Consider the following 24,253-nt stretch of genomic DNA (forward strand, 5'->3'; position numbering starts at 1 on the left):
TGGCAGGGTTGTGAGTGCGGTTCTTCTAAGGCCTCACACTCAGGGGGAACCACAAACCCATGGGAGTTAGGCGCCCACTCTCACTGACTTCCAGTGGGAGTTGGGTGCCTAAGTGCTCTTTGTGCCTTGGTGGATGGGCCCTCAGCCCATGGAGTGAGCCATCCGGAGGGAATGGAGAACAGAGCACGGGAGGGGAGGGGGCATGTGTCGAGCAAGGGGAAGCAGAAATGGGCATAGCAGGAAAAGCTTCGGGGAATTGCTGTTTACCAGGCAGATGGGGCCCAGGGGACGATTAGCACCGAGGGCAGGGGAAAGCCATGGTTAAAATCAGTCTTTGGAGGGCGTTGGGGTAGGGCAGCATGGGGTAGAACAGCATCCATGGTGAGGTGACCAGCTGTGGCAGCGATGGGCGGGGGAAGCGCATGCACTGGAGGAGGCTGCGTTTGAGCCGATTAGCAGCTGACTCATTAGGCCCAGGATACGCAAAGTAATACCCTTTTAATAATTCATGGGATCTGAATATGTTTATCCAGCTCTCCTCAAGGGCTGATTAGGTCAGCGCTGGAGAGGGCTCAGCCGGCCTCGCTCGGCTATTACAGGTACATTTGTTTGGGGCTTGCAGGCAATTTAGGGATTGTCAGCGGACCACAAAGCCTCTTTCAAGAGCCGTGCGCAATAAATGGTGCTCAGTCGAGTGAGCAGCTAGCCTTGGGTAAAATAGAGAGGAGTCCAGTGTGGAGCCAACCCACCCCAGCTCTCGCCTCACTCACACACGTGCCTGTCCCCCTCTCCTGCCATCACGCCCACCTGCTATTTGCCCACTCCAGACGTGAACAAGGAGGGGAATCGCCTGGCTAGTTTGGTCTCCCTCCTGAGCCAACCGGTGATTTGTTCTGGGGAAAGGCTGAAAGCTGCTATTAGAGTTATAGCACATTAAAAAGATTGATAAGTGGAAATTTAATATTTTATTCCTGCAATCTGTTCACGTAATAGCTTCTCCTGCCGTGCAGGACGTTTGTCGGTTGAGGCAAATCCATGTAGTGAGGCATGTAACTATTTATTACAGCTGGTTGTGGGAAATAATAAGGGACTCTTATTATAGACTCACTGTCTGCACATGTGTCCCTGCATGTCTAAGTGGGCTCTAGGGCAAGCAAGCCTCCCTGCAGGGGAGCATGCTCCATCATGCATATGCACGTGCAGGCCTGGCTGTATGCACACGCTCACGTGCACCGGGGCTCAAAGGCACGTTTGTGTACAGTCAGGCAGATGCAGATTTGGGTACAATTGCAGATTCATGAGCAGTGGTGCACATGCGTCTCTGTATGATTGTACCTTCAGACACAGCCAGGCACAATTGCACATCCATGTAGAGTCACACATGTGCCCGCCCATTTGGCCACACATGCATACACACGCACATGCTCGGACACGCTCATACATAATCACCGGCGTGTGTACACAAATGCACCAACCTGCGTCCACAAACATCCCTGCATGCAGAAGTGCACAAACATGCCTATGCACGTGGAGACACTGCCGTCCCTGTGCCCATCTTCAGACCCACGCAGCCTGTGCACATGGATCCTGGGGCTAGTGCATGCACACGGTGTGATGTGCAAGGGCAGACAACTCCCTGCGCCCACCCACTTGCACATTCATGCAGAGGGCGTGCACACTCCTGTTGGAAATGGCAGGGAGGGACCTGAAGAGATGTGGTGGAGAAGGAGGCCTAAAATCCTCTCTGAACCCAGCTTACTGGCAGCTGCATTTCGCAGATGCTCAAAGGAGAAGCGGTGGTCATTCAGGCTCGGCTCGGCGTTTGGTCCAGAAGGTCTCAGCTGGGCTCAGCATCTGCATGCAGGATGTGTTGCTCTGCACGTAGTCTGGCAGCGTGTGGATATCTGTAGCAGTGCGTCTCGCTGCCCCCTACGGGGCTGGGGCTGGAGCAATGCAGCTGCAGGAGAGAAGTGAGTCTGTGTGTCGGGCTGGACGGAGGGGAAGCAGGAGACCATGTGCATTGGCCTCGTTCAGCGCAGGCACAGGGTGAGAGACCTCAGTAAAACAAACCTTGCGCGGGCCTGTGAGCTCTGGGCACGCTTAAGCAGAGCTAGTGGAGATTAGCAGAGCACTGGGAGAGCCTGGCCACCCTCTCCCCCTGTCTCTTTCTCCTGCGCTCCCCATGCCGCTCTCCCTGGAGGATCCCTCCTTGGCCCAGCTCCGGCCAAGGCTGCTGTGGTTCCCTACGGAGGAGCTCGTGAAGTGGCCCTAAGGAAGCATGGCCAGGCCACGTACTCGGCACGTGCATGGCCCGCGAAGGTTAAAGAGGATGGGGTGGGAGGTGGTGATGCTGAGAGGGGACAGGGATGAAAGAGGATGGGGACCCCGAGGGGAAGAGGGGGAAAGGCAAGAGACGGGGCCAAGCTCCAGAGGGGTCCTCAGCTATGGCCAGGGCAGATTTAAAACCTGCCCCGGTGCCCCTGTGCTGGGTCAGTCCAGCTGCTCCACCACAGGAGGACCCGGCAGGGCAATGCTGTTCTCTGCAGGAAGGAAGAGGCCTGGGAAGGGGGGACAGGTTCCCCTAGCAGCTCCCTCGGGGTCTGTATGTGAGGGCCCCTCCCTAGAGGTCAGAGCCAGCTGCCCAGCGGGAAGCAGTGCGAGGCAGGGAGCCAGGAGAGCATGGGGACGTCGCTATCGCTTTTGACTTTCTGTGGAAGGAGCTCAGATGCCAGAGTGAGGGGCAGCAGGATAAAATGGGCAGGTGGATGGAGAAAGGAAGTGTCCCCTGCTCCACCACCCCCTCCCTATGTGACCCTCAGCAAATGGATTCCTTGAACATCTTCCAAAACTCCCTCAGGCCTGACTTCCCGAGATGCGGCACACCCGCCAATCCCGCTGGTTGCAAAGGAGGTTGTGGGTGCTCAGCATCTCTGAAAACCCAACCCCCGGGTGTCTCAAGTTGGAGGCCTCCAAAACCAATGGCCCCTCTGGAGAACGTCTATCTCGTCCTTCTCCATGGGGTGGGGGGAAATGGGCACCTCCGTGAGGGGCTCTGTGAGTGCCAGAGGAAGGGATGTGCTCCAGACAGGTGAAGCTCGCGTGCCCAGTGTTAACTCCACACCCCTGCCTACGGGGGTCTCAGGCCATCTCCCAGTGGCTACCCAGCACGTTGTGGGTTTTCCTCTTCTTTCCTATCACTGATTGAATTTCGCCCTGCCCTGCTGCTCGTGCCCAGCGGATTCATGCCCCTGGTACATCGGCACTCCTGTGCATCCCTGAGACGTACCCCCAGCCCCTATCGATTTGTAAGCGGCTGGTGGCATTTGATAAACGTGCCGTTCTGCCATTGGCTCCTGGCCTCTCCTCTGCGGTGAGAGGGGCCGTGGCTCAGCAAGACAGGCGGGAGGGGAGCAAGTGGAGAGGAGAGGGGTGCCTTGTTTGCTCTGCTGCGTGGAGAGTTATTTACTCACCCGCCGTGATCTCATCCCAGCAAGGTCACTGCAAACAGCCTGTGGGACTTGGCTATGCTCCGCACCAACCGAGCCCAGGCCCTGTGTGCAGCTGAGAGAGGCCTTTCCGGCAAGGATTTCACTGCCGCTAAGGAGCTTGGGGGCTGCCAGTAGGTGCACCCGGAGCTTGTGGGCTGCATGGTGTATCGCGCTCATCCGTGCAAACCCCTTGGGGTTCCGAACCCAGGGCAGCGGGTTAAAGGGGGCTCAGAACTGGGGGACTTTGTGGTGTAACCTGGCCACTGGATTCTCTGCCAGAGACCTGCTGGGGGGGTAGTCTTTGACTGACAAGCAGTAGGTGACCTGACACTGAGATCGGAACCTAAGAGATGTTTGGCATCTGTCCTAAAAGCCGTCACAATCTGAAATGCCAGCAGCAGCTGCTGGACTCCTGGATTAGCTTCCAGGGGTGGTTTCCCTTCCCACCCCTGCGCTCCCCTCCAGCACAAAGAGCAGGGAATGATGGAAAGGGGGGGGCAGATCTTCCACTGGGATAAAGCGGCATTAAAGGCTGTGGGTCCTCACTGATTTACACCAGCTGAGGATCTGCCTTGTATTTTCTAAATAGCTACCACGACTGGCTTCATCTCCCTTCCCAGCTCTGTGCTGCTCTGCTGAGATCCTGTTGTCAGCAGCCACAGGGTATGTGGGTGGATGTTCCACTGTGAATGGGCAGGGGCAGGCCCAGTTTTCTGGAGAGAATAAGAATTTCTAAAATCAAAGCCCTTTACAGAGGGTCTGGACTAGAATGCACTGATCCACCCGGACCCGATGGGGGTATCCCAGATTGGGGTCCAAGCTCAGAATTTCCCAGTGCACACAGTGAAATCTCAGGGGATTCTGGCCTAGGATGACATATCATCTGAGTGGTTTTTGTTTTGGTTTGCCACTCAGGGACAGAAATCTCATGGGAACAGCTCACCAGATCTGGGCTCTATCCAACCCTAAACCTGACTGAGCTCAAATCCCCAAACCTCAGCTGAAACCCAATCCAGATCCCAGGCCAAATGGGACATCTCCTTGGGACGTGCCTGGAGCAAATAAGAACCAAACTCAACCACAGGAAAACTCATCCAAACTCTAACCAAAACATTTTTGTAATAAAAAATCCTTTCCCCCCGCTCCTGACACACACACGCTTTCAGTACAGCCAGCCAACACTTTTGGAAATTTGGACTAAATTTTTTCATGAAAATAGGTCACATTTTTCCACTGGGTCTAACTTTTTTTTTTCCTTTTTAAAGCATGATTGTCTCTGTGCTTGCGGAGTCCCGCTGGAAGCTGCCAACCCCCAGAAGGCAGCCAGCTCTTGCAGTATTCTCAGCCTTCAGCAGGAGCCGGGGGTAGCAGGAATCTCATGCGTTTCATTGACCCTGCCAGTTTCCCAGCCTGGTTTTGCAGACCCCAGTGGTTTGTTAGGCTTAACAGCTGAACTTTATCCAAACAGAACGACCAGGATATTGAAGACCTGCCAGTTGCTAGGAAAACATTCACTGATCTCCAACCCCTTGCCTGGCATCTGGTGTCATTATTTACTCCTCTTGTGCAAAGCTAATGCACAGCGGGTGTGAAATGCTCCCAAACCAGAGTGCTCTACCAACTCCTTTCACTCCCGTTTTGCACAGGTCTAAAAGACAATGCAACGTGCCAAGCAGTGGGAAGCAGGGGTGGTTAGATTTATCTCCGTCCGTTTCCTCAGGGATCAGCTTGGCCAGAGACTTCACTCAGGATCTGCTTCTCCTTTGTCATGCTTTCTGGTGGGTTTTTTCCTTAAGGCCCCAGAACCTGGAGTCGCGTGATTGCTTGAGAATCTTGACTTTTGTTTTAGAAATGGAGCAAGTTTCTAGTCTGTGTGGTTGCAGAGAAAGGCTTGGACAGGTGAATCCTAAAGTCTGAAAGACCAGAAGGAGGAAAAAACAGAGCCCGGAGAGTTGTGTTTTGTTTTAAATCTCATGATTGGCTTGAAAAAGATCCTGATTGGCAGGCGCCTTGCTCCTGATATGGGGAAGCCTGGGACTGGCAATGCTGTTAAGGCCTCAGTGGGGTTACTCCTGATCTCCCCCAGGGTGGCAGCCCTCAGAGCCATTCATTCCCATGCACTTTCCAGCTGTGAGTCAGCAACAGGTGAAACCCACCATGAGATGTCTGGCTCCCCCAACCCTGGATCAGAGGAAACGTGCTCCAGTCTGACTATCCAGCCAAGCCTTTCCAAGAGGGGAAGAAAGTGCCCCAGAGGCCAGAGCTCCCTGCAGATGAGGCCGGATTGTCCTTTTCTTTGGAGGGATCAAAGGGAAGCTGTGGGCTTGGCTTCATTCCAGGGCGAAACCCAGAGCGACCCCTCATCTCTCTCTCTCTCTCTCTCTCTCTGCTCCCAGCTGTTGCCCCAAGAGGCCTGGCTCTTGGCATGGGGACAGGAAGCCCTGGCTCAATGCAACAGCTGGCAGAGCGCAGGAGGGGGAGAGAGGGGAGATAGTATTGCTCCTTTAATTCCTACGCATACAGCGCTCTCTGTTTTACTGGGGCTGGGGGGAGGAAGGGGGAGGAAGAATGTGTTACACTGTAGTAAAAGCTCAACCTATCCCTCCCCCCATCTCCCATTTCTCCGCTGCTCCCCTTTCCACAGTAGCTTTAATGCTCTCCAGACTCTTCCTAATGGATTTTTCACATGGGGCCCAGCATGCTCAGCTCCGGGCAGTGGGATTGTGTCAGTTTCCAGGACCCTCATGGGCACCAGGGGGGAGAGACAGGCCATAGGATTCCACAAGCACCCAGGGCTGTCATTTGGTCTGTTTCATCCTGCCTGTGGAACTCAGGATTGTTCAACAGCCAGTACTCAGAGCCAGATCCTCAGCTGGTGTGAATCAGCGTCGCTCCATTACCCACAACAGATCTATCAACGGCAATGGATCCACGCCAAGTAACTCCAGCAGAGGATCCGGCCCATCCTAAGTCATTATTTAGCTTCAGAGTTGAACGGTGGGGCAGAGGAGGGAGACGAGGTGCTGGGGCTGATGCCTAACTCCCAGCCTCGCTCTCCCAGCTGCTGCCAGGCGTGCCCAAGAAACGCCCAGGTAACCGCCACTGTGTGAGCCCAGCTCCCACGTGATTACAGGCAACCCTGACAGCAGGCAGGTGCAGCAGCCCCGGTGGGATGAGGGGGCAGGGGATTGTTTGCACTGAGCGCTTGGTGATAAAGCAGGGTGTGGCTGGGCAGCGTGGCTCTTGGAGAGGAGAGGGAGAGGAGCTGGCTTACCAGGAAAGAGCCCTGCTCTGGGTAGGAATGAAGGCTGAGGTGGGCTGGCTGATGCCTTAACCCCGCTGCTGTTGGAAGAGACTTGGTGCTGGGAGTTCAAATGGAGTAGGTCTAAAGAAGTCTGCGGCCAAGCTGCCCTGCCCAGCCCCATCCCTTCAGTCCTGAGCCCGTTTGGCAAGGCAGGAACTGGTAGGAGGAAAGCGAGCAGCGAGGAGCAAGGTCTAGGGTCATGGCAGGGCCTGAGAGTCGGCACTTGGCATTTCTGTTCCTGGCTTTGACTGTCGGCTTGCCACATCCCTGCTCTGTGCCTCAGTTTCCCCGTCTGTCAGTGGGGATAATCCCCTTTCTCAGCCTTTTGGAAAGTGTTCCAAGCCCCTGACAGGGAATGGGTGATCCAAGGGATCTCTGTGCTCTAGATCTGCCTGCAAGTCACAGCCCTGATGTGGAAATAAAGACCAGGACTTTCATCCCACCCTGCCACATCTCTCCTTCATCTGCTGGGCCAGGGCCAGGGCCCTGCCAGCCTTACTCTCCCCTTGGTCTCACCCTGCCGAGCACGTGGGGGTGCACCCAGAGGGTGGTGGTGATGGGCAGTGTGGGGTACCGCCTGCTACGGCGTCAGCATGCTGCTACCACCAGCTGGGGACAGCCATGAGTTTGCAGGTCTCTGCTGAGCAAAGGCACTAAGGGGTGCAAGAGACCGTGTTTGGGGCAGCTGTCCCTGGGAACCCCCAGTCGCCCTGCTTGGCAAGAGTAGGGGCTGCTGGGTCACTCCTGGGATCCGTGGGGATTCGCTTCTCTCTTGTGCAGCGAACCCTGGTGGGAGGGGTGCAAATGAGAGAGAGAGAGAGAGAGAGAGATGCTGCAATGATTGCAGGGAACTGCTCCCCTCCAATCCGCTGGAGGACAAAAGTGGTCTCTCCCGCCACCCAGTGGCAGTGCCGGGAACGGCCTCATTCTTGGCTTCCCAATGAGCCCTGGCCCCCTCTCTGCTGTGTCACTGTGTTTCCTTCTCTTGATCGCCCTGCCATTCTGCAATCCCCCTTCTCTCCTCTCTTTCTCTCTGTCCCTTCCCTTCTCCATATCCTCCCCGTCTCTCTTGCTCTCCCTGGCTGACAAGCGGCCCGTGAAATTTCAGTGCTGCCCACGGTGCAGGAGCCCCCCTTTCCCTGCTGATTTGCAGTCATTCCTGGTTTTGCATTAGAACTGGCTTTGCGGGGGGGACGGGGACAGGGCTTCAGTTTGAGTGAAATCATTTCCTCCATGCGCAAGGTGTGAAATGCGACACTTTGACAAGTTAGTTTTCCCATCCAAAGCGTTGGGGTGGGGAGGGGGGTTGATGAAACGTGACATCTGGGGATGGGAGAAGAGAAACCGAACATTAGGAGATCTTGCAGGTTGGGGTGGGGGGTTTAAGGAGAATCATCCCATTTCCTGCCTTTGAATCATGGGGCTAACAAGACCGTTGGCGAGGAGACAGGAGCCAAACTCCCCTTCTCTGCTCGACACAGAACCACGGCCTCTCCCTTTGGATTTACCCCCTGGAGCCAAGAGGAGGGAGGAATCTGTACAACCCCAGAGACTTCCCCACCTCCTCATGTGGTACCAGTCCCCAGCTGACTTCCATGGGCAGCTCCAGGGGGAGAACTGAGCTCCCGTTTTCCACCAGCTGCTTGGGCCTGAAAAGACCTTATGACATCTCTGAGCAGGAGAGAGAGGCACCAATTCTGAACTGCAGCCAAGCTGAGTTTAGGGCTGGGGGGGAAAGATCCAGCCCCCAGGTTCTGGCATTGGCTGGCAGCCAGTCTGGTCAACTAGCATCAGCTAGAGCAGCTGGAGGGCTGCTCTGTCTTGTACTCAGCTGTAGTAGCCCTCTAAGGAGCCATCCCTGCCTCTGGGAATGGTCCGAGATCAGCAGCATTCCAGCTACACCCATGTGCCAGAAGCTGTGAGGGGAGAAAAGGCTGGCGTAGAGAATCACACCAGCTTTGTACCCCCTCAAGATTCGCCAGTGTTGGGGTTACTCCCAGGGACTGGCCCCCCCCAGCTCAATGGGGCCACGGCAGAGGCTAGAAGTGGGACGGCTGAGCGTGCGTGCGTGTGAGAGAAAGAGGCTGAGCCATCAGCAGCTAGCATTATCCAGTTTCCATTAGGGATAGATGTCACATTTTTAGCAGTTGAGACAAGAGAGGTTTTTAGTTTCGTCTGACTGGCTTTTCTGGACACACACACACACACACAGACACAGAGGCCTTCTAAACTGGCCGCCTTTTAATGTAGCTTGTCCGTTTTTCCTCTGTCTTGCGCTGGAAGGAGCAAATCGCCCCCAGCTGCGTGCACCTGTCCCATTCTGGCTGGCACGTCTCGCTGCAAAACCCTCTGCTACGATCAGTTTCATTGCCTTCCACTAATAACACTCCTAATGCAAAGGAGTTGGCACTGTCAATCCGGGACAATGCAAAAGAGGAGCAATTTTTGAGGGAAGGATGGAGATTTTAAATGTCTCTTGTTCAACAGCACAAACAAAACCTCTATCTCTGAGGATTGGGGAAGGTTTGAAATGAGGGACTAGCAACCATGGGTACATGGAATAGCTGCACTGGATCAGACTGGTGCTCCATCCAGCCCAGTCTCCTCTCACCAGCTGCTTCAGAGGAAAAAATGCTACACTTCTAGGATAACCTGTCCCCGGGGAAAGTTTCCTTCTGAACTTGAGGTTGGGATAAGCCCTGAAGCATCAGGATTCCTGTCTCTTCCCAAACTCTAGTTTGTTTGATGTTTCCTACAATCACTCATAAATGTCTAATCCTCCTTTGCACTCCTGCTTAGTGCTTGGCCTCTTGTGGCCATGAGAGCCACAAGCTCATCGTGATTGGTGTCAGGGGCGGGGGGAGGCATTGCCTTTTATTTGTTTTTGCTTTGCAACCATTCAGTGGTGGAAATCACCCATTGTTCTGCTGGTTGTCTGTCTGCCCGTAGTCCTGGCTTCTATTCCAGAGGGGAGTTTGGTGTTTGATTGGCAGCTGCATGCAGCAGAAGATGGGGAGGCAGCTGCAGAGCTATTCAGCAGTGAGGAGCAGCCCCAGGGCCTGGTGGAGCCAAATCTCCATGCTGGGGAGGCAAGGCAAGGCTCCCCTTGAGGGGAGAGGGGCTGCTCCAGTGTATGGCCTGGTCGCCTCACAGTGGGAGATGCTTAGAACTGGAGGGGTCAGACAGGCTGGCGAGGAGAGAGCGTGGAAGCCAGCGGGCCTGAGAGCAAGGGCAATGCTGCTGAGTGTGGAGGGGGGCGATGCGGTGATGGGAGGGGGAGCAGCAGCCTTGGGAGTGTGCATCGGCAATGCTCTGCTGCGGGAACAGTGGTGTAATGTTTTGCTTCTTTCCTCGGAAGGTCAGTGGGGCTGGATTCAGCTCTCGGCATGGCTGGTGTAAATCCAGAACAATGCCGCTGAAGTCCATAAAGTTGCTCTGGATTTTCCCCAGCTCCCCAAGAGCAAGATCTGGCCCCGTGTTGTGAGTGTTCGCATGGAAGGAATGTATCTTGACGTGTTTCCAGACGGCTGGCTGGTGCGTGCGTGTCCTTTCCTGATGGGACATTCCTGGATGTGTCCTGAGCCTGGCAGTGCCAGGAGAGACGAGGGGCTACTCCCCTGCACGCTCACTCTCTTTCTCTCCTCTGTCTGGAGCGGCCCCCTAGGGTAGTGTTGTTTTGAAGGCACTACTAGACAATGGCTAGAGCAGAGAGCTGGGAGTCAGGATACCTGGGTTCTATTCGCTGCTTTGCTACTGCCCTTCTTGGGCAAGTCCAGTCCATCGCTGTGTGCCTCAGTTTCCCCATCTCTCAGACGGGGTTGGGGATAATGATACTGACCTGCAGTGAGGCAGCAGGTTTGGAAGTCTTGTTAGTAATTAGCTCTAGTTAGTAATTCATTTGATTAACGAGTTCCTTGGATTGGAGGCTCTATAAAAGGGCATCGGATGACCCTCCCTCCCTCCCACTCTTGTGAGCCCTGGAGCAGAGAGTAGGCACACAGTACCGAGTCCACAGGAGGACAGGCCGCCCTGATGCAGCATCACTGCCAAGGTGCAGCCAGGACCGTTGGGGAAACAGCCCGGCATTCCCCTTCGCATTGAGGGCCCAATCCTGCATGATGCTAAGTACCTCAAACTCCCATTGGCTCCACAAGAGGTGGAGCATGACCAGCCCCTTGCAGGATTGGGCTTTAGGGGCTGCCCTTGGCAAAGTGCCCAGAATTTCCAGGTGGGCATTAACCCTGCCAGTGCACCACCCACAGCGAGGGCATTCCAGACCCTCTGCCGAGGACACAGGCACGTTCCAGGCAGATGGCTGCTGGCCCAGTGACAGAGGTTGGGGAAGGAAGGATGCAGACCCAGCTTTACTATGGCACTACCATGCAGGCACCCATGGAACTGGCATTCCACGGAGGAAGAGGGCTAGCTTTTTGTTAGGGGCTTTTATTGAGCCTAGGGGCCTAGCAGCTCGTCTTGCTCTCTTGGCCCCAAACCGCTGTCTGTGGTAACATAAAATATATAAAATAAACAAGGTGAAAAGGAAAATAACTTTGTTTCAATTTTCTTTTTCTTGAACTAGGCCAGGATCTCTGTGTGAACAGGATTAGCAACTGCAGTGCCACTGTACCGGCCAGAATAAAACAATAGAGGTTATCTATCCTCATGCTTCAGGGTGTAAATTGATCAGCAGCTGGGGTCAGGCAGGAGATGGCTCCATTACATGGAGTTGAATTACACAGATGCATCATCGGGTTTTCCATCTTCCTCTGAAGCATCAGACAATGTTGAGAGGTGTCTGAGACAGAGGGCTGGATGGGCTGCATTTGATACAGCAGGGAGGAGGGATATCAGGTTGGATGGCTCATTGGTCTGATCCAAAGCCAGTAGATGGCCCACTGGTCTGTTCCAGTGCAGTGCGAATTTCTATGGCCAAACTTTTGCAAAGCAGCCTCCCTGGTTTGTCTGCGTCTGTTTTCAGTTGCCCGACCGGACACACCTCAGGCCTGATTCTTGAGGAACACTGAGCACCTGGAGTTTCAGTCACCAGGAGCCGTGGGTGCTCAGCCCATCCCAAAAATCATGCTCAAGGCATCTCCAGGTGGGCAGTCGAAGCACAGAGGCAGCCTGAATCCGGGCCCTGCTTTTGGAAAGCTGGGTTTAGATGCCGCCGGTGAAGTGGGCTGAGGTCTGTCGCGTGCGGGGCTCCTGCATGCTGCTGGTGGTGGTGGCTTGACCTGGAAAGCTTGCAATGGTGCGCGGTCCGCCTGTCACTAACACCTAGAACCCGAGCGCTAACCCCGTGTCGTGGCCGCCGTACGTAAGCTCCTCCCCTTCCCCGATTTTTCCCTTCCTTGTTCCTTACCCTCATCTTCCAAACAATAACCGATTGAAATGCAAGCCCGGAGCGAGGGTGCGATTGCACATGGATTGACACTGTTCCCCCTTCCATCTGTCTTTTCCTACCCAGAATTCCCCTCCACCCCGCCTCCCAACGATGACCGCAAATCAGTGACGCAGCCGAACATCCCCACGGCCGTGATTGGGGGCGTGGTGGGCGGAGTCTCGCTGGTCCTGGTGGTGGCCGTGGTGCTCTTTGTGGGGCTCCGGCGCCGGCATCACACCTTCAAGGGCGACTACAGCACCAAGAAGCACGTGTACGGCAACGGGTACAGCAAGGCCGGCGTCCCGCAGCACCACCCGCCCATGGCCCAGACCCTGCAGTACCCCGACGACTCGGACGACGAGAAGAAGCCGGGCCCGCTCGGGGGCAGCAGCTACGAGGACGAAGAGGACGACGCCGGAGGCGAGCGCAAGTTGGGCCTCGCCAACAAGTATGAGGACGACGCCAAGCGGCCGTACTTCACGGTGGACGAGACCGGGGCCCACACGGAGCCCTACGGCGAAAGGACACTCGGCTTCCAGTACGACCCCGAGCAGCTGGACCTGGCTGAGAACATGGTCTCCCAGAACGACGGATCTTTTATTTCCAAAAAAGAGTGGTACGTTTAGCTCACCCCCTCCCCAGACCCCCACTCACGCGCCCCCCCCCGCCCTCCAGACCCCGGCCGAGGGCTGTTCGCACATGCATCGCACGCGCGCACTCACATCCATGCACGTCCACTGCTGCCCGGCCCAAGGGAGCTCGACAGAGACTTGAGACGCCTGCCACTCACTCGGAGGCAACGCGGGAGGGGTGGGAGGGGCTGGTAGCTTTGCTTTTGGATCGTTTTTTGGGGGGAGGTTGTTTTGGTTGGTTGGTTTGTTTTTTTAATTTCTCCCAATGACTTTGTCCCCTTCTGTGGTGTTTGTACTGATCAGTGGCTTAGGTGTTACTATTTGCTTTAACCACTACTGCCCATCCTTGTATAATATGCCCTGTTTGTGTCTTAGTGTTTCTAATCGCCCTTCCTCAAAGATCCCTCCCGCTCCATGCCCCCCGAAACACTGGAATATGTTTGTATGTTGTCTTATTTGGGGGTGGGGGGAGTCCATGGGAGGGCAAAAAAACAGGAGGACCAAGGAGGGGAAAAGCACAAAGCAATGAAGACCTAGATGCCATATCAGATGAATTTTTTTGTTTGTTTTTTTTGTGGTGTTTCCATTACCCACAATGCGCCTGTGACAAGCGAGTCTGTGTTAAGCATGTCATAAACAAATTAGAATCAAAGGAAACTAAGCAAAATCCAAGGCGCACGGGGCTGTTATTGGCACAGGGAAATGGAGCTGCCGTTTTCTGCCTCCCATTTATTATCCCTTTACAGTATTTAAAAACAAACCAGCAAAAAGAAAAGGAAAAGAGAAAGGGGTGGGGGGGGAACCCTGGCCGTGGTGATGCTGCTGGTCACTGCTGGGGTGTCCTGTTGTTTAAAGACGTGAAGGATTTTTAGTTTTAGCCAAGGAGGAGTTAATTTCACCCTGTTTCCGATACGCGCCTGTCCTCTGCACATTCCTCCATGCCACAGTGATGGGAAGGGTTCCATGAAACACCCCTGTGCCCTTCCCGCAAACATGCTGCCTATGGGGATGGTGCCACCCAGCCAAGTGGATGGTTTCTTTAGGGGAACTCCAGCGCCATTCAGAATCAATGGGGGGCCTTTGTGTTGACTTCAGTGGGCATCAGGCCAGGCTCTTTGTATTTAGACTGCTAGCTCTTAGCAGTCATCAGTTTACATCCTTCCCCTTTGTGAGAGCATTGCCAGCCACATCTCCGTCATAATGATCCCTGCCCTTATGGCCACTGATAGCCTGCACCAAATAGCCCCTTGGGAGGCTGATTGAGCCGTGTGTGCTGATCTCCTCTCCCCCACGTTGAGATGTGATGGGGAAGTTGGAGGGAAGCTTGGATTGCTGCTACCCCTGCTGTTCTGTGGCTAAGATTTCAGTCTCCAGGGCTGTTGGTCTGGCACGGACTTTCCACCAAGGCAGGATTCACTAGGTGTTTGGTTTTTTTGTTCCTTTATCAAATGGCTAAATGAATCTTCTGTTGAAAAAGAAATCACCGGTTTCAGAGGCGTATTATAATGGGTTTAATTCTCCCCCAGTGCCATATACGGGTTTCATGCCATAGACGTTGACGGTGGCCCTGCCATACAACTGGGCAGCAGACTCGGACCCTTTATAATAATCCAGACCCAAATCCCACATCCAGGTCCAGCCAGACTCTGTTCCAAAACCAACTCCACGGTTTCTGGCTTGAGTCAGGTACAGTCGGACTTGACCCAGACCATTCCCTCAACTGATCTATTTCATTACTGCTATGGGAGATGGGAAATCAGGTAACTCTCTTGTAATTGTTCTGGCTTTTCCTGGTGGTTTCTGGGCTTCTTGGGGGAAACACCACAAGAGTGGCTGTTCTTGGGGTGCTTCTGTCCCCATCGAAAGCAGGATGTCCTAGAGATCTCGGGAGAGACCGTCTCCACAGATCCAGGGGTTCAGAGAAGCCACTAAACTTTAGAGTGCCCATCCATCGCTGACAGGTGAATCCATACCCAGGGAGACTGAATTCTACCCTCACTTCAACATAGGGATTTGGGGATCTCGGATTTCTTTTTTCGTACTACTGAGCAAATGCCCCATTGAAGGAAATGAAATCCCCAGCATCCCGTTGATTAGGTACCGATTAAAGGCGCTGTTGTAAACCTGCAAACCCGAAGGGAGTCAAGGCCTCACCCAGTCCTGCCTAGGGATAGCAGCACATATTGGATGAAGGCGCACCGCCGTGATATGAGACTCCCAGCACATGGCGGACACAGAGGGGGCCCGGGATAAAGACAGAGCAGAGGAAGTAACTTTATACTCCTGGTGGATCTCAGTCAGTCACTTACCCTCCTGCAACCTTGCTGTCACCTCGGGTGGTCTGGTGGTTCCGTACTGTACGGTGCATCGTACAGTAGAGATGGGCCCTAGCCAAGTTCCCAATCCCAAACATAGGGGCTTCTGGAGCCAGATCTGACTCCAAAAAGGGCCAAACCAAAATCCCAGGCCCATGCTAACCCCAAACTCTGGGACATCCAAACTCCAGCTGCAGGTGTGAATTTGGCAGCTTGGGCCCACCTCTGAATGTACCCGCCCACATGGGTGAGCCAGAACTTCATGCAAAATCCGCAGGCCCAGTTGAGCAGCCCTTGTGTCCTGGGTTAACAACCCAAAGAAGCAGGAGCCCCCAATCCAGGGTCTGGCAAATTTTCTTACTGCTGAATCCCGCAGAGTTGCCTCAGGGTAATCCCAGCTCATTCTCATGTGTTGCTTATCAGCAATACACCCTGTTTGCAGAATCTCTGATGCAGTGAATCCCCAGTCATCCTGTTTCCATCCCTCCTTCCCTTCCTGATCAGTTTTCCTGGCTATCTAGATCTCCTTGTCCAGCTGAGGAGATGGATGTTTATCGCCAGGGGGAACATGGATACAGATTCTCAGCAGGAGGTTCAGTAGGGTGCATGGAGCCAGAGCCAGGGAAGCAGGATTTGATTCCTCTTTGTGATGGTTTGTTTGCCTGTATTTGAAAGTGATACGTCCCCTGTTTCCAAATGACTAGGTGATGGGATGGCATGTTCCCTTTGCGCGTAGCGTGCAAATGTGAAGTGAGGAGATGTGCCCAAATTTCCATTTGCACGCTCATATGTGAAAGCAAATTAAGTCACCACACCAGCGCATGCACCCTTTTTTAGACTTGTGTGTAAATGTGAACTGACCAGATGTAAGAGGGTGTCTTGTTTGCACACTCGCAGGCAGGAGGTGAGGTAAGGTGTGGTGTGAAGCAGGGAGCTCCCATTTGCACACTTAGATGGGAATCCTGCCCTCTCGTTAATGATCCAGAGTGTGTGTTTGTGTGAGACTCTCGCACCTGTAGGCAAATCAAGGGCTCTTTAGAGCTAGGGAGACAGACACATAGCGTTCCAGTGTAATGAGGAGCAAGCTTACAGCCTTGGGCAGACACAGCAGGCTGGCTCAGGGCGCGGATCGGGACGTAAATGTGATAGATCATAGACAGGCGGGTGGCCATGGGGGAGCGAGGGCTGAGGGGAGACACCATCGTCATTGGTAACATCACCTCCCCAGGGGTTAATGGCTCATTCACCCACACGCCCCCCGCAGGGTGTGATTCCTAGATCCCAAGACCAGCAGGGACCACTGGGATCGAGTCTGACCTCCTGTGTAACACAGGCCAGAGACCTGCCCCTAAAGAATTCCCAGAGCAGATCTATTCAAAAAACATGGCCAGTGATGGAGACTCCACCGTGAACCTGGGTAAATTGTTCCCACGGCTAATTACTCTCACTATTCAATGTCTATGCCTTATACCCAGTCTGAATTTGTCTAGCTTCAACTTCCAGCCATTGGGTCGTGTTAGACCTGCTGTCTCTCTGACTACACCAGGGCCAGTAGAAAAGATGAGGGGGAAAAATATATCCAATGCCACCCCCAAACGGGGCCCTGCCTGCTTGGCTAGCTGCACTCCTCCCCTCTGAACCAAGCAGGGCCCACCTCCCCTTGCCATCAGCACATCTGGCTTGGAAGCTACACCTCAAATCTGCTCATTCCACAGCGTGAGGTGGTCCCAGGCACCCCACTGGCTTCCTCTGTCCCCACAGCGCATCACCAGGGGCAGGCCTGGGCCCTATGGCCATGGAAAAACCAAGGGCACCTAGCTCCGTCCCCCTTCTTCTCAGAAGAAGGATGCTTCTGGCTCTCGTTACTGGAAGGGTGACCATTTATGGGGTCAGTTAATTGGACAAGCGTCCCTCATGGGGCCTTAATTAGTGAGCCTAAACGATTCGCCATTAATCTATAGCGAGGAATAAGATGCCTCATGAAAAATTATGGATTGACAATTTGTCTGAGAGCTGCTGGGATACAATAACGAGACCCTGGGAGTCCAGCCCTTCTGCTGCTGCTTGACCCTGGGAGTCCCGTCCCTGGGAGTCCAGCCCTTCTGCTTGTGGGGGGCGGGGTGGACAGTGTCCCACCTATTTAGGTCAAAGGGGCTGTCGCGGCAGGAAGGTTGTGAAGGGGAGATGTGTAGCGGGCTAAACTGAGGACGCTGTTCGTTCTGTGTCCCAGGGCTGCATGGGAGCTAATGGTTTAGAACTGGTACTCCTTCCCCACCCCAGCGACTTGAGCCTCACAGCCCAGCGAGGTTAGCCTGCCCACGAGACACACCAGAGCTTAGGGGTCTGTTACAGGAGTGGCTGGGTGAGGTTCTGTGACCTGCCATATGCAGGAGGCCAGACTAGATGATCACGATGGTCCCTTCTGGCCTTCAATTCTGTGACCTGCGCTAACCAGCAGGTGCAATTAGAGAGGAAGCCTGCCTGGTGTTCAGGGCCCTGAGTCAAGGGATGGGGAATCCCTGCATAGCTCTGCCACCGGGAAGTCACTTAACCACTTTGTGCCTCGCTGTCTCCGATAAGGGCCCAGATTCTGATCACTGTCGCGCTGCTGTAAAAGCGGTGTCGGACTGTTGGCTTGTGACTCCTGTTTGACAGCGCGTGCCCCCATTGGCACCAGGCCCAGCTGCTGGGCAGTGGCAGTGAGCGGTTCCCATTCCCTGAGGGATGATGGTGGTCATGGCACGGGTACGCCTCACTCCAAGGAACGAGGGCTGGTGGGACAGTCAGCCCTCTGTCATTCTGACCCTCAGTCTGTCACTTGCCCCCGTGAGCCAGGCGCTGAAGTCAATGGCCTTGCACTAGTTTAGGCCGGAGAGCTACAAGTGCACAAATCACATGGCTCAGGCCCATGCTGGTGGTCCCAGGTCTGGCCTTTGGTTTGGACAGACACGCCGCCCCTTGCTTCCATGCTTTGCTCTTGGAGATTTGCCCCTGGTGGCACACAGAGGCTGAGCCAGGGAAGATTGGCAGAGACCCTGGGGGAGGGGGAGCAGGTTTCGCCTTCCTCTGCAGTGGGGGGGGCCCATGGGTCACTTACAGGTTTGAACTAGAGTCAACTAGGGTGGAGTCTCTGTAACTTGAAGTCTTTAAATCACGATTTGAAGACTTCAGTGACTCAGCCAGAGATTAGGGGTCTATTACAGCAGTGGGTGGGCGAGGTTTGTGATATGTAGGAGGTCTGGTTAGATGATCACGATGGTCCTTAAAGTCTATCAGTCTGTGAGAACTTTTCAAAGTGCCAGTGAGATTCAGTTGCCCAACTCCCATTCCTTTCAATGGGAGCTGAGTGTCCAAATCCCCTAGACAGCTTTGCTGATCCCGGCCAAGGCCTCTCACCTTCCTGAGACGTGGCACTTTCATGCTGTGAACCCAGGCTTTCTACCCCTGGGGAAGGCCAGGAAGATACATTGGGGTGGCCTCCACCGCGGAGTATTACTAAGGGAGGGGGTCTAATTTCCAGTGGGAGATCCAGGGCTAGCTGCCCTTGTGGCCGTGGAGAATGAGTTCCTAGGGGGCCGTTTGCAGAGCTAGGGTTTAATTCTCCAATACAGTCCCCTTTCTAGCCTTCCTCTCTGTTAACCAGGCAAAAGAGCACAGATTTCCATGGGGGCAGGAGACAGGTAGCTCCGCTCTGCCCCTTCCCTACAGCTTGCCTTCATGTGTGCTCCTCCTTCCCCTTCCATCCACAGCCTCTTTGGCTTATCCCCAGGGCAGACTGTTATGCACTAGCGCAGAGGGAGGGGGAGCCCATTAACCAAAAGGGGGAACAGGAGGCCTTGCTCAGGAGTTTGCATGTGGCACTGATTTTGTATGGTTTCCCCATCCGCTGGAGCCACTTCTCCATGGCATTGGCTGCTGGCACAGGTAGCTCCATGAGTCAGAGCCACCCTGCCCCTAAGAGCAGAGCACAGAGAAGAAGCCCGCCTAGGGAGCACAGGGGAAGAAGCATACTGGAAGGGACCTTTTGGGTATGTGCATAGAACCCAGATCCTTGCAAGTCATATTGCGCACATCTGTGCCCACAGGGAAATCCTAGAGCTTGCTGAAGATATCTGGGCAGCCCTAGCCAGCCCTGTGTAAGCAGTAGTCCCTGGAAGGTCCACAGGGAGAAGGGATTGTTAGTGCCAGGCAAGGATATGGGCACGGAGGTTGCAGACAAGCAGCCCAACCCTGACATGGTAGCCCAGGAATTATTCTCCATGCAGCTGCCATAGGGAAAGAGACAAGTGGGGAGAAACAAAGCCTCTAGGACCCAGTATCACAATGAGAAGGTGAGGACAGCAGGATGGAAGGGTGACCCGCCTGGTAAAGAAAGGCCTCATTATATGGCTACAGGGTCCTACTCCCGGGTCCAGAGATGGCCCATTGGGGAAATTAAGGTGAATTTGGTCTGAGCTATATGCCAGTTTCCCTTTCCCTCCCACAGGGAGCTGTGCACAGGCAGACATGTCTCCTCCTGCAAACTAAGTTGAGTCTGTATTATTTGTATGAAAACACCCCAGCTGTTTTCCTGCTGGGGTCTATGTCTGGGATTATCCATCACAATTCACCCCAGTGATGTTATTTTCCCTGATTTAATTACAAGATTGTTTGGTGGTTTGTTCCTGTGTTTTTGTAAATCATTTTTATTCAAGTCAGAAAAAACAAAAAAACAAAACTCCATCTGAAGTTTTCTTTAGGAAACAAACAAACACAAACAAAAATCCAAACGTTAGAGCTGAATTGATTGCAGAGACAGCAGGGACAGAGGAGCCTTTCCTGGCTCATCGTCGAAAGAAACTCAACGACTGTTAAGCACAGATCGCTGAGGAGGAGAGAGAGAGTCAGTATAGCAAATAGAGATGGGAGCCACTGGCTCCTTCATTCTCTCACACACATGCAATGAGTCTCACAGTTCAATCTGCTGGAGGAGGAGGGCTGAGAGAAAGGGGGGGCGGTCTCCATTGAGTTGTGTAGGTGGACACATTTGTAGCATGCCAGCAGGGCTACCCAAACAAAGCTCTACTAGGAGTTTGTTGTGAAGAAGTGGGGGCTGGGACCTACTCCAGTCCCAAGTTTTTTTCCCCAAGAGGAGGCAGTGCAGGGCGTGTTGTGGAAGTGCTGACGGGAGAGATGCTTAGAGCTTCTCCAGGCCAAGCAGCAGGAAATGCTGTGGAAACACTGGCCGGTAGAGAAATGGAGAGTTTCTACAATCCCAGCCCAAACCGACAGCTGTTGGAAATGCTGGCGAAATGGTGGGTGTTTGGAAGAGTAGACCAGCAGGAGGGGCGGTGGGGAATGCTCCAGCAACATTGACTGTGCGGCTCTCGTGGCTATCCCAGTCCCAGCCTCTCCCAGCAGGAGGCGCTGTGGGGAACGCTGCCCGCACTTCTCCGTATCCTACGTGGCTTTTACGATAGCACTTTACCCCTCCCCCAGTTTGTGACTTTCTTTTTCTGTTTTGACATGATCCGTAGTGACTTAGAGTGACTCGCTTTGCGTACGAATGCGTTTCCCTGCACAGCACCCCCTTCCACCAGGAGAGGCAGGGAATGTGTGGGGGAGGGGCATGGGGGTGGGTGGGGCAGGAGAGGATGAGGCTGTCAACTTGCTCCGATCGAAATCCTGCCTCTGACCGTCATTCCTGGAACTCGCCCACCACTCTACAAAGGGCCAACCTTGCAGCCGTTACTCACCTGAACGAGCCCCGTTGAAGGCGATGGCACAGTCTGAGATTCACCACCGTGCCAAAGAACCAGCACCAGTCCCGGTGCCATGTTATCCCTTAAAACAGGGTTTAAGTAGGAAGTAAGAGGGGACGGCCCAGATCCCCAATGGTATTTAGGCACCGAACTGCCATTGGGCTGAGGATCTGGGCTGCAATGCTTTGGGCTGGTCCTCCGCATGGGGCTGAAGTCCATCCATGAGCAAAGGTGGCAAGACCAGGCCCTGCAGAAGGGGCTTGTTCCATATACATTCGCACAGCGTGGCATTCCATATGTGACCTACGTGAGGGTGAATGTAAGTGTAATGAATAGAGGGGGCCAGATTCTCAGCTGGTGTAAATGGGCGTCCATGGAGAGCTGCTGCAGCTGATCTGGCTCGCTCTTTCTTTTCTTTCCAGACTCCAGTGACTTTTTTTTTCCCCTTGCTGTAATTATCATTGTGGAATTAAAAAACAACCCTAAAAAAAAATAAAACCCCCTTGCATTTTTTTGTAATCTGTGTTGTCAGTGCTTTTGTAAAAAAAAAAAATAATAATGTAATGGACTGAATTTGCTTTTATGATTTTTTGTTTTGTTTTCCATCCTTTGTAATAATTTTTGGTGAGGGGGGCGTTTTCATGGTTCTGATTGGGGGGGGTGTTGCTTCACCCTCCCTTTTACTTGTATAAAATAAAGTAGTGGGTCAGCTGTGGAAAGAAATGTACTTTTTTATAAATAAAGAATTTTAAAAGAAGCAGCGCGTTTCCTTTTCGACTGCGAAGGTGTCTCGCTGCAACGCGTGGCCGGGTGCAACAGAATCAGGGGAAGCTACGCCTTTCCACTTGCCATGATCTTTTCCGTGATATGCGGTGCTTTCAAACGGGACTGCTTGCAATCCAAAGGGGAAGAAGCCAGCCCAGAACCCATGACTGTCACAGGACAAGCTTGGAGAGATCAATGCACTGCAGGCAGGAAAGGGTGCCTTGCTAGAGAAGACCCTGGAGGCTACATCTCTACAGGCCTATTGATTGATCTCTACATAGGGAAAAACCCAATCTTTGCCATCCATTGTCTGTCTGTCCGCCTACAAACAGCTTGCCAGGGAGTCCTTGTTCCTCTGCTCACGCAGAGCCTCCTGTCTTTGGAGAGAGAGAGAGAGAGAGAGAGAGAGAGATTTAGCTAGAGAGTGAGATACAATAGATAATAGATCAAATAGAGCAGATTTGTTCTTACGTCCCCTGAAGTCAATGGGAGTTTTACCGTTGATACCCATGGAGCGGAACCCTATTAGAGAGCTCAGTAAGCATGTGGGGGAAACCAATTGATTCTATCACATGTAGTGCCTGGCTCATAGTGATCTCCCTATATTGCACTGGACAGCTTTGCTCAAAAGCCCTGACCACAGCGGGACAAGGAACACACTGTTCTGGCTACTGGTTCTCAGGAGCAGAGTCCCAGCACAGGTTTCTCCATGAGTGGAAGGCGGCGTTTGCTTTCTTTTCTGACTGCATAGCGCTGCTTAACAAGAGATGAACTTGAACCAAAACCCGGGGTCCCAGCACCCCAGAGAGACTGGGAGTGGGATCCTGATCCAAATCTGAACTCAGCCGGATCCAGATCTCAACTCAGCCGATTAGCGTTGTAGTACAGAATTGTTCTACTGACAAGCTGGGTTAGGTTGGGTGGGTGGGTGGGTGAAAGAGTTAGTCTGCATCACACAGCTCAGCTCACACGGTTCGTTACCCATCTTCAATGAAGCACGCTGGCAGCTGGCACCCGTCTGGTCTCAGTGTAACAGGGCCTATGGGGAGGTTACATCAGAACTAGGAATGCAGTTTGCAAAGCACTGGCCTGACTAGGGGGTTGTCTCGTTTCTTCCCCAGATGGCTTGACCTCGAGCTGGGGTTTCCCTTAAAGCAATGGGCAGTGCTGGATTTAACCCTTCGTACTCCAAGATAGCTGCCTCTCTTTAGCCTCAGATCTAGTCTAGCCCAGGGGCTCTCAACCTGGAGGTCACACACATGAGTCAGAGGGTTGTGACCACCCTGCCCTTCTCATATTGCATATGGAAAGGGGGGTCAGCGGGGGCGGGAAGGTTATATGGAAGAGAGGGTTGCAGTACGGCAAAGGCTGAGAAGTCCTGGGTGATGGTGTATAGAAATGGGGACCGGCCCCAGAACAAGCATAGGCCATTCCATTGACTTCATCAAGATGGTCAACATAACGAGGGATTAATTTTGTCCTGCAGGATCAGTCTCTCACACAGACTGGGAACTCACCTTGGCCCGTCGCTGGTCTCTAGCATGCTCTATAGCTTGCTGAGCATGGGGCATCCCACATTCCTAGGAGTCCCCTGAACCCAGGGGCTGGGACTCAGTATGAAGGTATGTGTATCATCGGTAGCTGCAGCTTTATGGCCCAGGGACAGTGCAGGGACTGAGCCCTTCCACCCTGCACGGGGCTCAGAGTAAAACCCTGGGGGGATTTTTTGGGCGGGAGGGTGGGGGTTGGAAAGATGCTCTCCTTTAGGACCTGGCAGAAATTTGGAAAGGGATGTTAATCTGGGAGGCCTTAGGGGAGGGATGAGCCAAAAGAATCCCAAGCAGTATTTGTGCAGCAAATTCAGTCCTGCCCCACCCTCTCCTTCCCTGGCTGCTTCTCGGGGACCAGGCGTTAATATCCAGAAGGCAGTCCCTGAGCCCCTAGGTGGGTGAGCCACTGGCTCAGCTGGGATATGAATGCCACTGAGACCTGGGAGCGGGGAATCTTAGTGGTTTGAGACTAATCAGGGTTTCGGTGGCAATTAAATTCTGATTGATGGCTCACGTGTACGGGTGACAGCAACCCCTCCGGATCAGGGCTGGGAAGGGCCAGCATGTACTGTGCTGCCAGTGACCATCCAAGGCAGCCCACTGGGGCTGGCACAGGAGAAAGGGGCCCTCCAGCATCAGAGGCCAGCTCAAGAAAGCATTAAAGAATAACTATAATCTCCCAGCTGTCGATGCACTGATAGGTTCCTCTCCCAGTGGCAGGAGCAGCGATGTGTGCTTCTGAATGCCAGTCGGTGTCCTGTTGGTTCACATCACCTCCAAGTGAGTTGAGGGCAGCTAGGGAAATCTGTCTGGACTGATTTGGCCTACGGTGATCTTGCAAAAGTGCACGGGAAGGAAAAGGTCAGCAAGCGGCCCAAGCGCTGCAGGCAGGCCATTGGACAGTGCCAGCACCCAAATCGAGTGCCCATATCTATTGTCTGGCAGCTCTTCTCCTCTGACCTTCCCCCACCTGGGAACAGCAGATGTCTGCAAAGCAGCATCACTTCAGTTGCAATCATGCAAGTCAACAGCACCAACAGAAACTAATACACTGATGTACAGGGGCATCGGCATA

At 53.7% G+C, this 24,253-nt stretch overlaps 1 protein-coding gene across 4 annotated transcripts in view; it reads left to right on the forward strand.

Annotated features, from left to right (window-relative positions):
• Positions 1-24,253, forward strand: part of NECTIN1 (nectin cell adhesion molecule 1) — a 156,622-nt gene that overhangs the window by 77,816 nt on the left and 54,553 nt on the right. The window contains exon 6 of one of the 4 annotated variants that reach the window (XM_048827325.2): positions 12,260-21,620. The exons of the other annotated variants lie outside the window; for them this stretch is intronic. Coding sequence (XP_048683282.1) covers positions 12,260-12,801 — 542 coding nt within the window. The 3' untranslated portion in view covers positions 12,802-21,620. Of the gene's footprint in view, positions 1-12,259; positions 21,621-24,253 lie in introns of those variants that run through there. 4 annotated transcript variants of the gene reach the window in all.

This window comes from Caretta caretta, chromosome 22, assembly GCF_965140235.1.
Source record: "Caretta caretta isolate rCarCar2 chromosome 22, rCarCar1.hap1, whole genome shotgun sequence".
NCBI lineage: Eukaryota > Metazoa > Chordata > Testudines > Cheloniidae > Caretta > Caretta caretta.